Below are 22391 nucleotides of genomic sequence, written 5' to 3'. Positions count from 1 at the left end.
TGGCAAAAACTTCAGAATTTGTGTTGACCGCCATTCAAATGACAGCGTTGTTTTCCCCCAAAAGTGGGCGGGGCCGTAATTTTTGCCCGGAAGTGACGTAGGTGTTACTCTCATCATAGCATTTATGGTGTTTTTTTTAGGGGTATCATTTTCGGTTTGTTTTGTTCGATTGTTTGTTTTTATCTCATTGTATTATGAGGGATTTAGAATTATAACATTAAGTATAAGGATTTTACTTGGAAAATATTACCCGGAAGTATTACGTGTATCGTTTCCGGCCTATACCTCCATATAGTGATGGGAATTCCGGCTCTTCTTGGTGAGCCGGATCATTTGGCTCGGCTCACCAAGAAGAGCCGGCTCTTTCGGCTCCCAAACGGCTCTTCAGTTTACCACTTATTATACCTTTTAATTAAATCAAATGTATCCCTGTTTTGACTAATGATTTATATGTGTACACATATCACTTAAATTATTCAATACATCCATTGTACTGAAGTATTCAAAAGTAAAAATTACATGTTTAATATAAATGATTTGCTGTGGCCAATTGTTTTCATTGCATTTACAGACACGTGCAACTCTCCGATACCACCCAATGAATGCATTGACTTGCTTGTAGAACCACGCTACACAAAACAGATAGCAACACCTATAAAACTATTTTAAAAAAAAGGGGCTACTGTATCGACCTATATAAAGTATATAAATATATATATGTTTTTCAAAATACCAAAAAGATCCTGCATTTTAGCCATGCCTCATTTCGCTCTATTTGCTCTTTCCAGAGCTGTTTTTGCAGGGGGCTGATTCTGTGAGCTGCAGCTGACCACGCCCCCCTGCAGGAGAGGGGAGCGTGCTTTAGATCAGCTGCTGGGCTGTCAGAAGAGGGGGAGAATCTCCGTCCTCCGTGTTTTATTTTTATAGAAGTAAGAAGAGAAGTAATGGGGCAGAAACCCTCCTTTTTACGCAGCGGTCCAGACATAGACATCAAACGGCGACACATATTCAGTTGCCCGTTACTTTGGCATTAGGGCAGGGATATCTAGATACTTTCCAAGGTTTGCCATAATTAATTGTGCTACTTTTAAAGCAAGCAACGATGTTTTCAAATCTGTAATCAAAAAGCTCCTCAAAAACACTATCGAAGCAGTTCCTGCCGTTGCTACGTTAGTTCAAACAGTAACAACGGACTACTTTTCTTAGCGGATGCATGTCAATTTAAATAAATACATAAAACTATTTTTTAAATCACTAAAATCATTTTCTAAATCCATAAAAGCATTTCCATTAATATTGGGAGTCATGTCGTTACTTTGTTGAGAATGTGGCCATGTAATAAGCGGGATAATGTGCACATTGCATATTGCATAATGTGCCTTCATGCCGATCTAGATCCCTCCGCAAAAATGGCTCGTTCGCGGGCGAGAGCCGGCTCCCGTCGTTCACTTAAAAGAGCCGGCTCGTTCGCGACCGACACATCACTACCTCCATAGCCTTGCCAGCAGCGGGGTTGCCGGTGGTTTGAGTAGCGGTGCAAATCCATTAATGAAAAGTCATGGCAGACAAGGCACAGATACCAGAAGCGATTAAAGTCCAAGGTGAAGTGGTGCTGAAGCTGAAGTCAGAGAAGGCTAGTAAAGAGCAGGTCAGTATCTCAGTGAGGTGTGCTGTGTGCTGTGTGCTGTGTGCGAGCTGTTAACATGCGGTGAACAGCATGTCATGTTGGGCTGGAACAGAGCAGGGATGCTAGCCAGCCAAAGATACCGCTACATAAACTAACTGAAGAGCTGACTAGTAACCCGCACTGACCAACACCATTAAACTTACGAGACATTTTCGGAAAAACTGACCAGGACTGTCACTTCTGTGAAGCATTCATTGTGATGCAATAATTTACAGGCGTGTCATCAGCATGTTCAGGAAACTGGCCAGTGGTGGAAAGTAATAAGTACATTTACTCAAGTACTGTGCTTAAGTACACATTTTAGGTACTTAAGTAACTCGAACCATTAGTGGGTCAACACAAAATCTATATGGAGCAATGTTGCTAAGAAGTTTTTTGTAAAAAATATTTCACAGTTCCAACTTCTTAAATGTTAAGATTTGCTGCTTTTGCTTTAAAATATTTAAACAAATTGTAGTTTTTTTCTGCAATGAGTACTTACTTACTCCCGAGACTTTAAGTATATGTTCCTAATCATACTTAATTACTTTGATTTAAGTACCATTCTCGATGCGGTACTTAGTTAAGAATCAGAATACTTTTTCCACCACTGCCTGTGACCACTTAATCTTTAGCTAATCAGATGTTTTACGGTATTATACACACACAGTGCAATCTGACAATGTAATACTTTAGTTTGATACTTTATTATCAGCCGGCACAAAGATAACTAATAAAGATATATCCTAGTCTGTACCAGTTTTATCTCAATTTAAATACTGGTTCTTCCAATAATCTGCCATGCATCACAGAGGAGGTATCAGCATGTTTTTGAATTTAAAGTGAGATAAACCTCACTTCAAATAAAACCTTAAAGCATTGACAGAGAGTGCTACAGTAAGTGTTTGCACCATGTTTCTCTGTTACTATTTGTCTAGTTTGGTCTGATTTATTTGCTGTTTTGTCCGGCAAAATGTCATTGAGCCCACAAAGGGTCTAACCTCAGGACATAATTCAGCAAAACAAGCAGTGGTTATGGAAAGTGACAGTGGAAAGTTCCATACGCCTTTTTCTCAGACATTTCTTGTTATAGTGGACAAAGAACAGGAGTTACTAATAACATGGCTGTGTGACTGTAAACCAGTTTACACATTACAAGGCGAAAGTGAAAGTGAAAAGTGAAAGTGAAGCAGCTAATTCCACATTACACCTAAAGTCATCAAGTGTAGTTAAACTTCAAATGTATAGCTTCTGGGGTCAATTTTGTAAAATCATTCAAAGAAAATGATTTGTATAACTCAGAAATTAGGTTTGATTTAGTGTAAATGAGGTCTATTGACCATACATTTAAAAAAGAAGAGTAAAACATGTGATAATTAGTAGGTATAAAGTTGCGTTAAAACGTGTAACACAGATTTGATTATTTATACTACATGCTTTATAAATAGTCAAACCGAGAGGACAAAAGTTCATAGTAAGACCACACAAGAGTTAAAATGATACCCCTAAAAACACTGAATGCACTCGACATGTAGATTGGATTTTAGTGTCAGAGCGCAGCCCCTGTGTGTGTGTGTGTGTGTGTGTGTGTGTGTGTGTGTGTGTGTGTGTGTGTGTGTGTGTGTGTGTGTGTGTGTGTGTGTGTGTGTGTGTGGTGTGTGTGTGTGTGTGTGTGTGTGTGTGTGTGTGTGTGTGTGGTGTGTGTGTGTGTGTGTGTGTGTGTGTGTGTGTGTGTGTGTGTGTGTGTGTGTGTGTGTGTGTGTGTGTGTGTGTGTGTGTGTGTGTGTGTGTGTGTGTGTGTGTGTGTGTGTGTGTGTGTGTGTGTATGCTGGCTGGCCTCTTTGATTGACTCGCTCTCATGTGATCTCATGTTCTATCCTCCACGCTGTGATGATGATGATGATGCGGCGTCATGCCCTGCCCCAGTGATAGGGTTGCTTACCACTTTTCTCCTGTTCTTCCTGCTAACCCCGGATGACCTCGGCCTGCCCCCCACCCCCCCCCTTCATCACCATCATCTACCTCACTGCTGAACCCAACCCCCCTGGACATTACTGATCAACTCACTTCCTGGATCTACCTCTACCGACCGTTGTGATTGGCTGCTGTGGCTGTTCCTGTACGACACCACTGAACACTGCTGTTCCCATGATACACTCCTGAACTTTTGCCTGTCCAATTATTGGACTTATTTTTTTCCGGCCATGTTGTGTGTTCGTGCTTGCTTGGGTCTGATTCGGACTGCGATGCGTGTCCGAACTCTGCATTCTTTCCCTGGGATCACTGTGGCTCAGGTAGGCTCATGGATCTGTGTGAAATAAAATGTTGTTGGGATTGACCGGTGTTTTTACGACTATTGGAATCAATTATTTGTATTCGATTCCTGATCAAATAAATGAATATAAAAACGTTGTTACTTTGGCTCTGATGCAGCTCTGTCTGTCTGTCTGGCTCTGTCTGCCCCTCCATCAGCCCTCTGACATCCAGGCAAACTGAGCTGTGTATTTCTCAGACGCTTGACTTTCAATCTTTGAGCACATTTGAATTTGCTTTAGTTGATCAGTTCAGTATGTGATGTATGAAACCTTGTAGAGTAAGTGTTGACAGTTGTTGTGTGTGTATTACAGATCGATGAAGAGGTTTCCAAACTGCTGCAGCTGAAGGCTCAGATCGGAGGAGATGATGGAGAACACCAGTTTGTTCTCAAGACGGCAAAGGTAAGACGTAGTTCTGCTGCATTCAAACACACAACCAGAGCACTGCAGCAATATGTTGTTAATATGATTTGTATCTTTGAATCTTTAAAACCTATCTACATGGAGAAACACATGCCATTTTAAAGGTATAAAGTTGCAATCTGGCATGGAAAAAAATACATTTGAAAATTGTATACAGCTAAATGTTTACTATCCATAGATTGTTATTAACTTTCTTGGAAAAATATCAGAAAAGCACAGAGCACCATCACACTGTTAATGTATTGTAACATAATAACATGTAGCCCTCAAACCCCCCAGCATGGAGGTCTATAACATAACATAGTAGTTAAAGCCCACAAAGCTAACAATGGCTGTCTCACATTCTGTTTACATGAGCTTCCTATCACTAGTATAGTAATAGAGCCGTGACCTTGAAGGCAACATTTCTCAGTTTTACCCGCCGACCTCAGCACTACAACCCTGCTGATCGATGCACGCCTAATTGACAGAGTTCTTTAAAACATTTCAAAATTCATCGTCACGATTTAAATGCAGCAAATGTGTTTCTCTATCAGGGAACGAGGGACTACAACCCCAAGCAGATGGCCATCAGAGAAAAAGTGTTCAACACCATCCTCGGCTGCTTCAAACGCCACGGTGCAGAGACCATCGACACACCTGTTTTTGAACTAAAGGTACATATTCACATCACCGTTCACTCTTGGCAAGCAAAAACATGGCGGCTAACATGAAGAATTGCATGGCTACAGCACAAGCCTGTCTAATGTTGTCCATGGTACCTGTTGACCTTTATGTCAGAATCTATCCTCTCAAGGGCAGGATCATAGAGTAGTGCAGTGATGACGTATCTTTGTGTGCTGACCCTGAAGTAAGCATCTCACTTGTTACCTCAACATAAAACAATGTGATTTGTTGCCATTGGATTTTGGAATATTGCAGAAAACAAGATCTGATATTTTTCATATTAACATCACTGTGATTTTTTTTAAAGCATAATTGCATTCTCCAGAAGTAAAAAGCTAACATTAAGCTATAAACAAAATGCATGACTTCACGTCACCACCACCAAGCTCAGTGTGAGAAAAAGTTTTTAGAGAGTACTTGTCCATGGACAAGTGAGTTTGTCAATTTACTTGTCCGAATACATTTTTCACTTGTCCAGAATGGACAAAAATTGGGGCCACTGGAATCTTCTTCTTCGCCATCGTATTTTACATTTTTATGACACCGCTAACGTAAGTGAGCGGTAAGATTTGACTGCATCACACATAGGGTTGGGTATCGTTTGGATTTTAACGACTCCGGTTCTGCTTTTCGATTCCGGTTATTTTCGGTTCTCGATTCCGGTTCTTTGAGAGGGTAAAAAAAAGTCCCATGACAAACTGGGAGAAAAATATATTTATGAAAACATGAAGTCAAATCTGTATTCCTATTTACAAATCACTTCATACTGTTGAATTTCGTTACGGTTATTGAATACAATTATATAAAAATAATCTCTGCATTGTTTAGTTAGTTCTAAGTGGTGCAGTTTGAGAATGTACAATTGGCCCAGTCTCCTCTGATGTTACACTGCAACCTGCCTGTAAGACAGAGTCCAACCACACATGTCCAACACATAGGCCTAATAATAATAATACATTATATGTATAGCCTATAGGCCTAGCGCTTTTCTACAACTCAAAGACGCTTGCACGCTTACACATGTCCTGCAATACACATGCTGCCCAGCTGTTTGTAAAAGTAAATAAATAGTATTTTAATTTCAATAATGTACTTTCTATACCCTGCTTCATAAACAATACTGACATCCCTGTGCTCCTCCGAGTCTGGGGGTCCGGGGAGGTGAGGACAGCGCGAGGACACAGACAGGGAGGCTGCTTTACTTCATAAAGGAAATGGTGGTCAATATTAACAACATAGGAGCTAAAACGCTGACTTTGCTCACGACTGACTGACTGGCTGACTGAGATGCAGCGATCAGCTGATACGGAGCATAGAGAGCTGCGGTCCGCGGGGCTCGGACTCCGCCCCCTGTCCTCACAACTCTTATTAATCCCGGTCTAACTGTACAGAAAGCGGCGAGATGCATTTCCTTAGGAATCGACAAGCAGAACCGAAACTAACATTTCTAAACGAACAATGGCGGACACGTACAATTTGCGAATGAGTTCTGCCTTTTGTAAACTGAATTTATCAATAAATCAGGGCGAAAACCGTCACTTGTCCGCCGGACAAGTCAATTGAAAGATCTACTCCGATATTGTAAATAACACGTCCCGGACGGTGGGACATGTACTTTTTCGCACACTGCAAGCTATGTTTTAGAAACAGACTTTTTAAAATTCCCCAGTGCTGCGTTTACTGACGTATTTTATGTCTAAGGACATTAGTGATGGGAATTATGGCTCTTTGAAGGGAGCCGGATCTTATGGCTCCGTTCCTTTAACCAGTTAAGCCCGAAGGTTCCCCCAGTGGACCCCTCCCACAGTTTTTTTTTTCTCACATGTCTCAGGGCTTCTTAACATTTATGAAACTATTAATGTTTCATACCCTTTTAAAGGTAAGAAACTCCGCTAACTGACAATAAGAACAATTGTTAGCTAAAAAAAACACAAAAGTAATACCAAGCCTTTGAATTAGCATTGAGCGAAAAAATGCTAACTAATGCTAACGCTTTTTTACACACAACACACGGTAGAAATGCCCTTATTACTATCTTAACTGCACAAACAAGATATACGATTTAAAGCTGAGACTCCACAGATTCCACACATGTAATGTCATCACTGTCCGACCTCGAATTCCTGGATCTATCAGCCAGAAAAGAGAAAGTAAACAACATCCGGTTCCAAAAATATTACAATAATTACGTCTTACCTTTTTTGATTTGTGATCAAAAGTTGTGTTCAACAGAATAAAAACGCATCTCAAGGTTAATCCAATGTCTTTGTGTCACGTAGAATTTTTTTACTGATAATCAATCATCATATTTATGGCAATATACTCGGTATAAAGTATTGCCGTTCCAGGCTTGCACTTTCAGATATGCTTCGTTTGCTTCTCTATTACGTCCGCTATGGTAATGTTTACGTAGATTTGGGAACTGCCCATCGATTCTATTGGTTCTGATCCATCCATCCATCCATCTTCTCCCGCTTATCCGTGGTCGGGTCGCGGGGGTAGCAGTTCCAGCAGAGAGCCCCAAACTTTCTTTTCCCTGGCGACATCAACCAGCTCTGACTGGGGGATCCCAAGGCGCTCCCAGGCCAGCGAAGAGATATAATCCCTCCACCTGGTCCTAGGTCTACCCCTTGGTCTCTTCCCAGCTGGACGTGCCTGGAACACCTCCCTAGGGAGGCGCCCAGGTGGCATCCTAACTAGGTGCTCGAACCACCTCAACTGGCTCCTTTCGACGTTCTGATGGTTAAGAAAAAGGTGTAAATCACACGAATCGACCAATGGGTTCCAGAGATATGGTCCTGCGCAAATTATAAAGAATGCCAGCCAGCGTGCCAACATTACGCAGCCCACTTCATTTATTGTTTACAGCGTAAAGAAGCAGGTATTGCAGGAGGACCCAGAGCGCACAGAGCGGACAGCAGATAACGGAATTGCAGTTTTATTGCTTATAGATTATCAGAACATTTCAAAGGGGACACAGCCCCATTGGATATTAATCTATGGATTAACTACATCATCGTTTTTATCGTTTTAATGCCATTGAAGACCAGTTTAGACCAGACAACGAGGAAGGTAAGTCATTGTTAGCCTAGCGCATTAGCGCTAGCGCCATTTGTTTTGATGTACGTTTTTGTTGATAACGTCGCGAGTTTGTATCTTTCAGTGTTGGGCTGTTCAGGTGGGCACCGTTAGATTCTGTGTCTCCTTGCGATCATAAACAATGTGTTGGATGTGCAGCTAGGATAAGTAATAAGGGAGCGAGGAGTGATTTTCGGTGCTGTAATAGGTTAGCATTTTTCGCTCGGGGCTAATTCAGAGGCTCACTGTAAGAGTAAGCCTATGTTTTATTTTTTTTATTTTTTTTATTTTTTTCCACAACAGTTGTATTTGGATGGAATGAATACCTATAGTGATAATTCAAAGTAATACAATGATTTTTACAGTGAAAAAGTTCAAATGGAACCGATGGTTCCCAAATTACCCAGAGGTGAGTCCGCTTAGACTTTATTTTTCTAAATCTCTCTAAAAAGGTCAAATTTCACTTGTTTTGCATCAATCTTGATACAGGGTACTTATTATATGTTATAGTTTGGATTCGCGTTTGGCTCATTTTCCATCTGGAAAACACGTCGTCTACCTGTCCTGTACCACTTGTTATGACTTCTCTCTCGCGTATTCCGTTAGACCAGTGTTTCTCAAACTTTTTCATACCAAGGACCACTTAACCAATAAAAAAACACTGACGGACCACCTAACTCCACAAATATCCAAAAACCCATAGTTTTTCTAGAACAGATTACAAATCGCCTGAAAATGGTACAAACAGGTGACGGAGGTGTTGGCTGGGCTATATCATGCAATCGAAAGTGAAACTTAAGCTCGCTCCATTGCGGAGATATTCCCGCGAGAGTGCGGAAAACTTAAATTAACTTATATATTTATAATGTGAAATGTTACCAATATAATCACGGACCACTAGGGGGCGCTCACGGACCACACTTTGAGAAGCACTGCGTTAGACCCACCCCATCTCACTCCTCGTGCTGAAACCTACCAATCAGAGTAGGGGCGGGTCTTCACAGAATACGTGTGGGGAACAAAATCAAGCTTTTTAAAAGGCGAGTGGATTTTGGCAGGCAGTGAGTGCGGACCAACGATTGAACGATAAAAAGAACGGCTCTCACCAAGTACGACTCGGTTCCCCTCGTTCGTACCAAAGAGCCGTTCAAAAGAATCGTCTCGTTCGCGACCGACACATCACTAAAGGACATCTCTTCAGCTCGTGTTTACCACTTCAGCTCATGTTCATGTTCATGTTCAGCTCAGCTCACCGACCTTATTTCATGCGTTTTACCAAAGCCAAGTCCAAAAACTGTTTAATTTTTGACAGAAGGAACTGGAAATGTTGACATGTATCGAGGTTTTAGGACACCTTCACTTCTCCATTTTTAGATCATGTAACACTGGAAAAGGAGGAGTTGGTGTTATATGACATGTATGCTATTTGTCAGGTTTAGGGGAAGTGTGCTCACATGTCTAATTGAAGGAATCCCCCCCCCACCTCTCCATACTGCAAAGACACAGCCAAGCTGGTCTCCTCTCTACTTTTTGTGTCTTATTATAAACCATCTGACCTTTTGACTCACTATGAGGTAAAGATGAGTGCTGGTTGTGGTGGAATGCCCTCCAGGTGGGCGTTCCCATGGGGCCGTGACATCACGTGACAACGATTAGCTGAACACTTTGAAAACATAAAGATTTGAATCATGTGATCTTGTGATTATCTGTGCTGTAGGAAACGTTGACAGGAAAGTATGGAGAAGACTCAAAGCTCATCTACGACCTGAAGGACCAAGGAGGAGAGCTGCTGTCCCTCAGATATGACCTCACTGTATCCTGCCTACTGCACCATATTCACATAGGTGTTTTATTATATAAGGGATCATTAATCTGCTTAACTGAAGGTTCACGAAAGGGAGAAAATACTTTTTGTTGCCTCTAAATGTTTTATCATTTAACACATTAATGCATCAAACAAGCAAGATGCTTCTTATTAACAGTAGAGCAACATTCATTTCTCAACAATGGATTTTTGAATATCCTGTTACTAATCAGGAGGACACAGGGTGTGATTGTGTAGATTAAGAATGTGTCCTTTATCACATGAGTTTACTTTAATTTATTTATGAAATATAGAACTTCCCTTTATCATTTTTTTGTTGTTTTGTTACAAAGGTTGCTTTTTAATTGTAACAATTGTATTTGTCTTGTATGTTGGTGCTACATTAACTTAGCCTAGTCCTCAAAGCAGAGTGTTGTTCTTGACCTGCCGTCCTTCAGGTGCCCTTCGCTCGCTACCTGGCCATGAACAAGATAACAAACATCAAGCGTTACCACATCGCTAAAGTGTATCGCCGTGACAACCCCGCCATGACTCGGGGACGTTACCGAGAGTTCTACCAGTGTGTGAGTCATCCTGATACATACGCACCACGACCCGCATACCGGAGGATCTGTTAGATCTTTAAAAGCTGACCTGGTTTTATGCACTCAAATTTGTGTGTGTTTCAGGATTTTGACATCGCAGGGCAGTATGACGCCATGATTCCAGACGCTGAGTGTCTGAAGATCGTCTACGAGATCCTCAGTGAGCTGGACATCGGAGACTTCCGGATCAAGGTTAGTCCCATCAATTCAGGGAAATGGCTATAGGGAAGCCGCAGATATGACGAGTGGAAGAGATAATCACTCTGATGTGCAGTATGCATTTTTCTCTTCAGAAGACTGCTACTTATTTAGTTTTTCCCACTGTGGGAATCATAATGGTTTTCTGACTGTGATAACCACGTCCTCCGTGTGCAGGTGAACGACAGACGCATCCTGGACGGGATGTTCGCTGTGTGTGGTGTTCCAGATGACAAGTTCCGCACCATCTGTTCAACAGTGGATAAACTGGACAAGGTTTGTGCTGCACCATGTGAAAAAAACAAAAACCTATTGAGATGATTTTGCGACTAAAATTGCCATATGATAAACGATACTGAATGGATTGATCATTTTGCATCCCAATTCTCATAACATTTGAAATATAAAATGAAACAATGGTTATGGGCTTTTTCTTTTGAGGATCTGGACCAAACAATATGTATTGTTAAGTAGAATACGATTTGCAGGCTGGGGTATCCCTGCGGCTCCACAATACTTACTTTAACAAGTATTCAATAATATATGTCCTGTAAGTTGAATAGTGTACTTGTCCATATTGTAATTTCGATTAATTATGCAGCCCTCCTATGTGCAAATACTCAGCTTTTATGAACTCAGTTCTCAAGAAGGACATGTACAAATATTGTAGAGCATGCTAAAATGTCGCTATAATGAGACAAACGAGTTTAACCCTGTTTTCTTCCACCTTCTCTGTCATTCATCAATATCTCCTTATGTTGTTTGAACCCAGATGCCGTGGGAGGAAGTGAGGAAGGAGATGGTGAGTGAGAAGGGTCTCTCAGAGGAGGCTGCGGACCAGATCGGGGAGTACGTCAGTTTACAGGGTGAGACTCCCAACTCACAGACATCAGTGACATGTTGTCAGTAAAGTATTCACTCCAAACAGGGGTTCATGAGATTATTGGAGCTATGGTTATTCTCCTATGGTATTATATCAAACAGCATCTAGTTTTGGGCCTTTTCCTGGACAAAAAAAGGCATGTGGGAATTTCTGAATGGCATTGTTTCAAAGGTTTGCATGTATAAGCACATTAGCTAGAGCGTAGCTTTGGCAGTGAAACTCTTCAGTCTAATGCAGTGTTCATTTTGGCAGCTGTTTTTGATTTAGTCTTAGTCTTTAGACGAAAATGGTTATTAGTTGTAGTCACATTTTAGTCATTTCTATCCTTCATAGTTTTAGTCTAGTTTTAGTTGACGAAAACTCAAAACGTTTTAGTCTAGTTTTCAGGCATGAAAATCACTCACCTTTCGGCTAAATTCGCGGTTTTGAATCCAAAATAGGTCGTTTGTGTGATTCATGTAGATCTGCAATAAAAATATTTTTGGGGTATGGGGGGGTCTGGGACCCGGAGTAATCTGCGGCCGCGAGCTGTTATGTGCCGTCATGACACTCATGGTGTTCTTTTTTATATATATTATAATGCAGCGTGAGCTGTGTGCTCGAGTCTTCCTGCCTGTCGGCTCTGCTGCTCCGCGATGATGGTCTAGCTTCAGCAGCCACATTACCTTCGTTAATATTAACTGTGCGGCCCGGAGTCACTGGTACAGACTGGACCGCTGGTGAACAGCTGTTAGAACGGGCCGTTCAGGTGTTCAGAGCAGAGCTCCTTGTCGGAGCACAGAGTGTGATGTGCACTGAAAAGTTTTTCTGTCGCAATATTATCGTTGAGCTAGCTAGCTAGCATACATTGTCACTATCTGCTAACGTTAGCTTTAGCCTTCGTTTTCTAATAGTTTTTTTTTCATAGGCTATAAACGGAGGTGGTATAAATATAGATCTTAAAAGTAGAAGCACTCAGATCTTGTAATTGAGTAAAAGTAGAAGTACTCAGATCTTGTACTTGATTAAAAGCAGAAATACTCAGATCTTGTAATTGAGTAAAAGTAGAAGTACTCAGATCTTGTACTTGATTAAAAGTAGAAATACTCAGATCTTGTTCTTGAGTAGAAGTAGAAGAACTCAGGTCTTGTACTTGAGTAAAAGTAGAAGTACCAGAGTGTAGGAATACTCTGTTAGTAAAAGTACTGCATTCAAAATGTTCCTCAAGTAAAAGTAGAAAAGTATTCTCATCAAAATATAGTGAAAGTAGCAACAGTAAAAGTAGTCGTTGTGCAGATTGGTCCATTTCAGAATAATATATATGATATGTTTTATAATGATTGATCATGAAAGTGTTCTCAAAGTTGGTAAAGGTGCAGCTAGTTTGAATGACTTTGTGTACTGCAGGGTAGCTTGTGGATTTACTCCAGGTGGAACTAAAGTCTGATTCAACACTTGATTAGATTTCACATCATTCATCCACATCTGTAAAGTAACTAAAGGTATTAATACATGTAGTGGAGTCAAAGTACACCATTTACCTCTGAACTGTAGAGGAGAAGAAGAACAAAGTAGCAAAACATTGAAATACTTAAATAAAGTACAAGTATCTCAAAATTGTACCCAAGTAGGCTATAGTACTTGTTGAGTTTATGAATTTAGTTACTTTACACCAGATGCCATAAAGATAGAAAGACTAAGCCTTGCACAGAGGCATGACAATAGATTTTCAAAATGCTCAACAGTGCTGCCAAAATTATAAACTGACTGCTACACAATTAAAATAAATGCTTTTATATATTTCTATTAGAAGTGACTCTTTAGCGTTTCTGTTATTATTAACACTGCTGCTTTAGTTGTTTTGACTGCTAAAATCCTCTGTTATTCCTCATTTTAAAGCCGATATTCCGTGGGGGCGGGGGGCTCGGGTCCTTGTCACCTTTTCCATACCTGATGAGTTTGCATCCCTGATAATACTTAGTAAGGAGGCCATAATATTTTTTACTCATGACTGAAGTTAAGTTTCTCCAGCTATCCCCAGGTTGGCAAAAAAATGCATCTCAAAATGCATCAGATTGATGCTTTAAAATATGGAATATTCAAAATGTTCTTCCGGGGGAGCATGCCCCCGGACCCCCCTAGAGGGATAATATCCTTCTCACCTATTTCACCCCTGACCCGTTTTCATGCCTGAGTTTTAGTTGACGAAAACGTTGGGGGAGAGCAGCCCTCCAGCCCTGTAAGGGCCCAACGCGCCCCTCGCCCATCCCGGGACCCTCAGAGGGCCCGAGAACAGCGAAGGCGCATTACGTCCGGGGAGGGGGTCAGATGCCAACTGACCCACAACCCCACCCCCCCCCCATACCAGTCCTGTGTTGCCCCCGCAAGCACAGACGAGGAGAAAGAGCCAGACATGTCCAAGAGATAAAACCTTATGAAGGGGCCTGGCGTCGACCAAGACGCCGCTGTGCATATATCCTCCACACTCACACCGTTTAATAAGGCTGTTGACACAGCTACAGCCCGTGTGGAGTGCGCACGAGCCCCCGTGGGGCAGGCTCTCCCTGCCTGTCCGTAGGCATGAGCAATGCCCTCGCAGAGCCAGCCTGCCAAGCGTTTCTTGGACAGAGCTTTCCAGATCACCCCGCCCCCGAAGCACACGAACAGCTGTTCGGTGCGTCTAAGGGCAGCCGTGCGCTCCACATAACATGCTAGCGCACGCACCGGGCAGAGGAGGTGCAGTCTAGCTTCCCTGGCCCCACCATGGGGGGGAAGACTAAAACCCCCTAACTGAATAGCCCTTGACCTGAACGCACTCCTTAGGCTCTTGGGCACAAAGGAGGGGTTCGGTCTGAGTGTCGCGCCGCTCCGGTCACCCCGAATCCGTAAACAGCTCGGGTGCACCGATAGAGCGGTTAACTCGGACACTCTTTTGGCTGACGTTAAGGCAAGAAGCAAAGCTGTCTTCCACAACAGTGCTTTTAGGGAGGAGAGCTCCAGAGGCTCAAATGGTTCTAAGACCAGAGCTCCGAGCACTAGGGGCAGGTCCCACTGTGGGGTGGAGGCGTGCACTACTGGGCGCAGCCACCTGACCCCCTGTAAAAACCGCAACATCAGTGGTTGACTAAAGGCTGACCTGCCGCCAAATCCCTCATGGCATGACGAGATGGCTGCTGCATACACTTTCACTGTTAAATGCGCAAGCCCTCTGTCCACCAATAACTGTAAGAAGGAAAAAATAGAGCCTAACTCACAAGATAGGGGCTCTATTCTCCTCTCCTCACACCCTCGCTGGAATCCTAGCCACCTCGGTCTGTAACAGGCTGTGGTGGATCCAGCTCTAGCTGCCTGGATAGACTGAATAACACTGTCAGACAATCCACCCTGTCTCAGCCTGTCCCTCTCAGGAGTCACTGGAGAGGTTGGCCGAGAGTGGGTAACGCCCCGATTGCACCTGCCTCTTGAGACATCGCTCCCCAGAACTGGGGAACCGCCCAGGGCTGGCCCACCTTCATCTGTGTCATCTCTGAGTACCAGGGCGCCCCGACGCGGTCCGGAGCCACTAGTTCTCGCCTCACCCTCCCCAGGAGAGGGAGAATGAGACGCAGCGGTGGAAAGGCGTATAGCAGCTTCCTTGGCCATGGCTCGTGTGCAAACGCGTCCACCCCCAAGGACGGGTCGTTGCCCAGGGCCATGGAGAACCACAGGGCACAGTGGTTGTTGCGCCGGCTGGCGAACAGATCCACTTCCGCTCTCCCGAACTGGGCCCAGATCTGCTTCACCACCTCTGGGTGAAGCGTCCATTCGCCTGGCAGAGGGCCGCCCCTCAACCTGAGGTTGGCCCCCCTGTTCTCCAGTCCCGGGATATGGAGGGCTCTCAGAGATAAAACCACCTCTGATGCCCATAACCACAGCCTCTCCGCTGTGGTCAACAAGGCGGCGGAGCGGACTCCGCCATGCCTGTTGATATAAGCCACTGTGGTGCTGTTGTCGCTCCTGACCAATACATGTCTCCCTTGAATTAGGGGCATGAAATGCTGGAGGACTAACACTACCGCCCGTAGCTCTAGGAGGTTGCTGTGTCGAAACTCTGTTAGAGCCCAGCGCCCACGTATAGTCCTCTTCAGGCAGGTCCCATCCTGTTCTGGATGCGTCCGTGACACTGTGATGTAGGAGGTCATCCGTCCCAGTGGAGACCCCCTCCGGAGGTGATCCGGGGACCCCCAAAACCGGAGGTTGCCCTCCACTGAGGGGGGGATGGTCACCAGCCGCCGTTTGTGCCTCTTGGGATCCAAACGCAGGCTGGAGAACCACCTCTGCAGGCGGCGCATATGCAGTAACCCCAGCGGGACCACAATGTGAGCAGCCGCCATGAGACTCAAAGTCTGCATGACAGTTAAAGCTGTCGGAGAAGGGACGCACTTCTGCTCTCTGACAGGGTGGCGCGTAGCGCGTCTGCATCGAGCACCACTCCCAACTACAACGCCTGTTGTAGGTATGGGGGTGCTCTTTTTTCAATTGATCGCAAAGCCCAATCTGATTAGTTGTGTGATCAATTGTGCTGTGCAAAACAGCCGTGGGCGTGCAGCGGTTGAAGCGCAGTGGCCACACATTTACTGAACGTGCGTGGGGATAGGGAATAGCCCAACGGTAGTCTGTTGTACTCGTAGGCTATCCCCTGGAAGGCAAAACGCAGACACTTTCTGTGCTCTGGAGCAATTTCTACATGAAAGTACACATCTTTCAGGTCGATGGTGGTGAACCAATCGCCTGGCTGCACAAGCCCCAGTAACTGTTTCATAGTTAACATGCTCAGGCCGCTGAGACGACTCCCTGGAGGTATGATATCTCTTTCTTCTTCTTTCAAACGTCTCTCAGTCTCTCGTGAAATCACTTCCGCTGCTGAAGAGAAAAGGATGATAGTCAGGAGGCGAGGCCTCCTTTTATACGGTGTGATGCGCGCGCATTCAGGTAGGCCCGCCCAAGGCCGGCTACGTCTATAGAAGTCTCAGTGGGAGAATGCTCGCGGGGTAAGATAGTACCCATAGAGTCCAGTAGAGGGCGGAGCCTGTGAGAGATATAACTCCAAATGTTTTAGTCTAGTTTTAGTCGACGAAAACTCAAAACGTTTTAGTCGACGAAAACTCAAAACGTTTTAGTCAACTTTTAGTCGATGAAAAATTACATTTTAATCAACTTTTAGTCCAAATGTTTTCTCTCTTTAAACTCATTCAGTTAGGCAAATACAGGTTTCTGACATTGGAATCAAGGTGACAGCATCAAGTGTTGAAATTCGTAAAGCAACATTTCACTCTCTTAACACTTTACTTGTGTAATATCTAGGGATGGGTATCGTTAAGGTTTTCTACGGTACTACTAGTCTTATCGATACTGCTTATCGATCCGGTACTTTAACGGTATTCTTGTATTTACTTTTTGTTATTTTTTAAAGGGAAAAACTAACAAATTGTTAACCGAATTAATTGCTTTATTTAAATGTGAAATAAATGAAATCTATATAATTATGTTAAAAATATTGTACTGTACTTGAGTAAAATGTTGAGGTACTTTACTGGAGTATTTAAATGTTTTGCTACTGTGTACTTCTACTCCACTACAGTTCATAGGTAAATGGTGTACTTCTACTCCACTACAGTTCATAGGTAAATGGTGTACTTCTACTCCACTACATGTATTTAGTACCTTTAGGTACTTCACAGATCTGGATGAATGATGTGAAATCTAATCAAGTGTTAAATCAGACTTTAGTTCCACCTGGAGTAAATCCACAAGCTACCCTGCAGTATACAAAGTCATTCAAACTAGCTGCACCTTTACCAGCTTTGAGAACACTTTCATGATCAATCATTAGAAAACATATCATATATATTATTCTGAAGTGGACCACTCTGCACAACGACTACTTTTACTGTCGCTTCTTTAACTATATTTTGATGATCATACTTTTACTTGAGAACTCTTCCTACACTATGGTATTGTTTTACTTAACTACAAGATCTGAGTACTTCTCCCACCTCTGCGCACCTGATGTGATAACGTTACTCGTAATTGGGGCAACAGAGCTACGAGTTAAGGAAGTTGAAAATTCTGCATTTCTCCGACTGAATATGACGCCTTTTGGCCGGCTTTTTGGACAGACTGCTCGTGTCAACGCGCTAACTCTCTGAATGCTCCGTCCCCGGCAGATCTCTGTGTGCCGCTGCAGCATGTCTGTTAGGCACACAGAGAGACACAGGGAGATCGCTCTTCTGGAGTGAAGAGAGCGGAAATAATGATATTGCAAGTTAGAAACGTAAGATGCATTTTGACAGACAAGACGGACAATTGGGGGGAAATACCCTGCATTTTGAATGTCTGATAGTCCACCATTAACACCTTAGTCTCGTCAACGAAAACTAAATATACATTTCGTCAAAGTTTTCGTTATCAAGAATCTATTTTTAGCTCGTCATCGTCTCGCATTTTAAAAGGTTGTTCGCCTGCCGTCTGTCTGCAGACTTGTCAAAGCATTAATTCATGGTTTTTACTAACCGGTATCAGTATGTTGTTACTTCGGCATCATTTTGAAACGTGTATTACAATTAAATCACGGTCAAATATGTTAATTTTGTTGTAGTTGTAGCCCCCTTGCCAGCGATTCTCTCTCTAGTTTAGCATACTCAGCCCGGTTGTTGGCCCGGAAAGAACCTGGATTTTGGAGTGCCAGAAAACTGTGAAACAGTACCCGTTAGCCGGAACTACCCCTAGTGAAAACCCAAAAATGGGCCGGTTTGGCACGGCACGCTTAAACCGTGCGCCAGGCTCCTCCAACAATGCAACATATGATACATAAAACATAACATTACAAGACATCAAATAATGCAAAAAAAAAAGTGAAATAGACAAAAAGTTGCAGGTAAGTTGCAGGAATAGGTAAGAATATAAACCTTTACAATAAGACACAAATCTGAAATTAATAATAAATACATAGGATAGATACTACTGTACTATATTCTGATATTTTAAATTAAAAAGAATAAAAGAATGAAAAGAGAAAATATATTACGGTTATGATTTATTATGAGCAGCGCTGATCTCACGGAGCCCCCTATACACTAAAACAGAGCTAAAGAGGGGGAGTGCTGGACCTTATTCCAACAGGGTGGGTGCTGATGTAGCTGTGTTTGTGTTGCAGGTGGGATGGAGCTGGCAGAGCGCCTCCTGCAGGATCAGAAGATGTGTCAGAGTAAGCAGGCCAGTGCGGGGCTGATGGACATTAAGCTGCTGTTCAGCTACCTGCAGCTGTTCCAGGTCACGGACAAGGTGACTCACCTGATATATTTCCCAGCATTCACTTTGTTCACTGGAGTCAACAATGTGTTAAAGCTCCTTATCATACCTTCTACTTTCCTCTCTTCTCTGTTAACCTGCTACCTTTTCATTCCTCCATTCTGTGCAGGTGGTGTTTGACCTGAGTCTGGCCCGGGGTCTGGACTATTACACAGGGATCATTTACGAGGGGTTTCTGACTCAGGCGGGCATCGCTGCTGAAGCCCAGAATGGTTCTGGTGCAGAGGAGAGTGTGAGCGTGGGCAGCGTAGCGGGCGGGGGCCGGTACGACGGGCTGGTGGGGATGTTTGACCCCAAGGGCAGGAAGGTGCCATGTGTGGGGGTCAGCATCGGCATCGAGAGGATCTTCTCCATCATGGAGCAGAAGGCCGAGGTAATCCTGTGAGTGAGTGAGGGTGCGTTCACACCTGCCTTGTATAGTCCGGTTGAATCGAACCCTGGTGCGTTTAGCCGCTTGGTGCGGTTCATTTGGGTCGGTGTGAACACAATCCGAGACCTCTTAAGTGAACTAAACAACCGGACTCTGGTCCGCTAAAATACGTGGTCTCCGAGCGCTTGCTTGTGAACTCTGGAGCGGTTCATTGCTGGTGTGAACGCAGTCCGCACCAAAACATAGGAAGCGTAGTATTTACGTGTCACAAGAACGCGGATGTCTTCAAAATCTTTAGCGAAAGAATCCTTTAAGACATCCGCGGTTGTTTAGTTAAAGAGTGAAGACCAAAACCTGTCGTTGGTGAAACGCCCCTCCTTACTGCAGAACGTCTCTCATTATATGTGTTATAATGTTTTTTAACGGACGCTGTCTGATTATATAATCATATGCGCGGGCCGCTAGTGTCTGTTGATCTCCAGATTAACAGCAGCATGAGAATAACCTGCCGATGCTCCATGGCGGAGGCTCCGGTAGAAATGGCCGGGATTTGCGTTTTTACGCCCTTAATGTCTGACCAATGGTTGAACAGCATTTCCGTGCACATGACTTGTGTTTAAAGTTTATAGTCCGTTTGAGTTTTTCCCGTGTGAACGCAAACTGAACCTTCTGAAAAATGAAACAATGTAACAAACTGTGGTCTGGTGTGCAACAGAGAGCGGACTATTAGGTGTGAATGCACCCTGAGACTCTAAGTCAGTGTTTCTCAAACTTTTTCATACCAAGGACCACTTAACCAATAAAAAAACACTCGCGGACCGCCTAACTTCACAAATATAAAAAAACGCATCGTTTTTCTAGAACAGATTACAAATCGCCTGAAAATGGTACAAACAAGTGGCAGCAAGTGTGATGAAGGTGTTTATCTGGGCTATATCATGCAATCAAAAGTGAAACTTAACCTCGCTCCATTGCGGAGATATTCTTGCGAGAGTGCGGAAAACTGAAATGTATTTATTTATTTCAAATGTGAAATGTTACCAATATACTCACGGACCACTAGGGGGCGCTCACGGACCACCAGTGGTCCGGGCCACACTTTGAGAAGCACTGCTGTGTGTGTGTGAGACTGTAAATGTGTGTGTGAGTCCTGTAACAGTGTGTGAGAGACTGTAACTGTGTGTGTGAGAGACTGTAACAGTGTGTGTGAGAGACTGTAACAGTGTGTGTGAGAGACTGTAACAGTGTGTGTGTCTGTCAGTCAGACTGTAACAGTATGTTAATGATATGTGTTTGGCTGTCACACTATGTTGTTAATACGTGTGTTGCTGTCACACTAACTGTGTGTGTGTTTCAGGCCTCAGCACAGAGGGTCCGCACCACAGAGGTTCAAGTGATGGTGGTGTCTGCTCAGAAGAACCTGCTGGAGGAGAGACTCAAACTGCTCACTGAGCTCTGGAACGCTGGCATCAAGGTGTGTGTGTGTGTGTGTGTGTGTGTGTGTTGTGTGTGGTGTGTGGGTGTGTGTGTGTGTGTGTGTGTGTGTGGTGTGTGTGTGTGTGTGTGTGTGTGTGTGTGTGTGTGTGTGTGTGTGTGTGTGTGTGTGTGTGTGTGTGTGTGTGTGTGTGTGTGTGTGTGTGTGTGTGTGTTGTGGTGTGTGTGTGTGTGTTGTGTGTGTGTGTGTGTGTGTGTGTGTGTGTGTGTGTGTGTGTGTGTGTGTGTGTTATATTTGCAGATTCCACTTAATGTTGCTTCGTAAGTCTGGAGTCTGATTTCTGAAAAGTATTACTATCACCTTTGCACTAGACTGGACTTTTTGGTGTGGAAAGTTGACATTTGTCATGCTGTCATTTAAAAATATGATTTGTATTATTCGTCACACTGAATGCTGTGTATGTGTCCAGGCAGAGGTAATCTACAAGAAGAACCCCCAAACTGCTGAGTCAGCTGCAGTACTGCGAGGACTCTGGGATCCCCCTGGTGGCCATCCTGGGAGAGCAGGAGCTGAAGGATGGGATGGTGAAGCTGCGCACCGTGGCAACCAGAGAGGAGGTACCTGAACACATCTTTATTAAAGAGGATACCAAATTATGGTTTTTTTATGTTTTTATTACCATTCAACCATTCACACACAATCATGCAGAGGCAGCCGTACAGGCTCAGTGTTGGCCATTGGGAGCAGTTTGGGGTTGAGGGCCAATATATTTGGATGTGTCTGTCTGTTTGTGTGTCAGGGCCGTAAGACTGAGATGCTGCAGGACTAACCTCACTGTCTGCTCTCTCCCCACAGGCTGATATATCCAGAGCAGATCTGATAACTGAGATCAAGAGGAGGACCTCTGAGGCCTAGACGTTAACCCCTGCCCCCCCCACGCCACCTTCAAACAGACTCCTTTGCAATGATGTCGACATGCCTTCAGTGTCAGCACTGTATAACAGGGAGCTGCTGTGAGGAACGCATCAGTTATTATTATCTACAAAGCTGCTACATTCATTTGTACAGCTCCATCTCTGCTCTGTTTAAGACGTGTACTTTCTCCCTGCACCATCTCAGCTTCTAACACTTTCATTTGTTCCATGGCTGTACTGTCAGGTGTCTGAAATAAACTCAATGCTCAGCAGCTTGTGTTCACTGACATTCTCAGTTTAAAACAATATGATGTTTCTCACTTACTGTACTTAGGTGGCATGTAGCCTGTTTTGGTTTATTACTTTATCAGACTGGGTTTACCAGCATCTACGAGGGTGCTGACAACGGGAAATCATGTTGGATGTTTTTTAATAATGAAGAGCACATTTCTTCAGATCAACATTTACTACACACAATGTAACTAACATGTGATAGAAATCAAGCAAGTTCTTCAATAGGATTTAAAATGCTATCTTATTCCACTAGAGACCTGAAAGATAGAAATCCTTTTAGAAAAAGGAACACACAATGAGTTTCTTTCCTGCTAGTAAACTGAATATCATTGGAGTTTGACATGAAAATATCACCTTGAACTGATAAAGAACAGGCATCTATCATTTTCTTGACTAATATTGATACCATTT

The 22391-nt window shown here is 43.5% G+C and overlaps 1 protein-coding gene across 1 annotated transcript; it reads left to right on the top strand.

Moving 5' to 3' along the window:
- Positions 1-1413: 1413 nt before the first annotated feature.
- On the top strand, positions 1414-21992 carry LOC117550636 (histidine--tRNA ligase, cytoplasmic-like). Its single transcript, XM_034223071.1, is given in 14 exon segments — positions 1414-1648; positions 4294-4383; positions 4941-5060; positions 9866-9961; positions 10411-10536; positions 10642-10749; positions 10933-11031; positions 11528-11621; positions 18813-18940; positions 19077-19340; positions 20695-20811; positions 21242-21265; positions 21267-21389; positions 21628-21992. Coding segments are annotated over 14 exon segments (1539 nt in total). The 5' UTR covers positions 1414-1558; the 3' UTR covers positions 21688-21992.
- Positions 21993-22391: the final 399 nt, after the last annotated feature.

The sequence above is a fragment of the Gymnodraco acuticeps genome, unplaced genomic scaffold (assembly GCF_902827175.1).
Source record: "Gymnodraco acuticeps unplaced genomic scaffold, fGymAcu1.1, whole genome shotgun sequence".
Taxonomy (NCBI): domain Eukaryota; kingdom Metazoa; phylum Chordata; class Actinopteri; order Perciformes; family Bathydraconidae; genus Gymnodraco; species Gymnodraco acuticeps.
The sequence above is the reverse complement of the archived record's forward strand: the minus strand, read 5'-3'. Positions and strand labels throughout refer to the sequence as shown.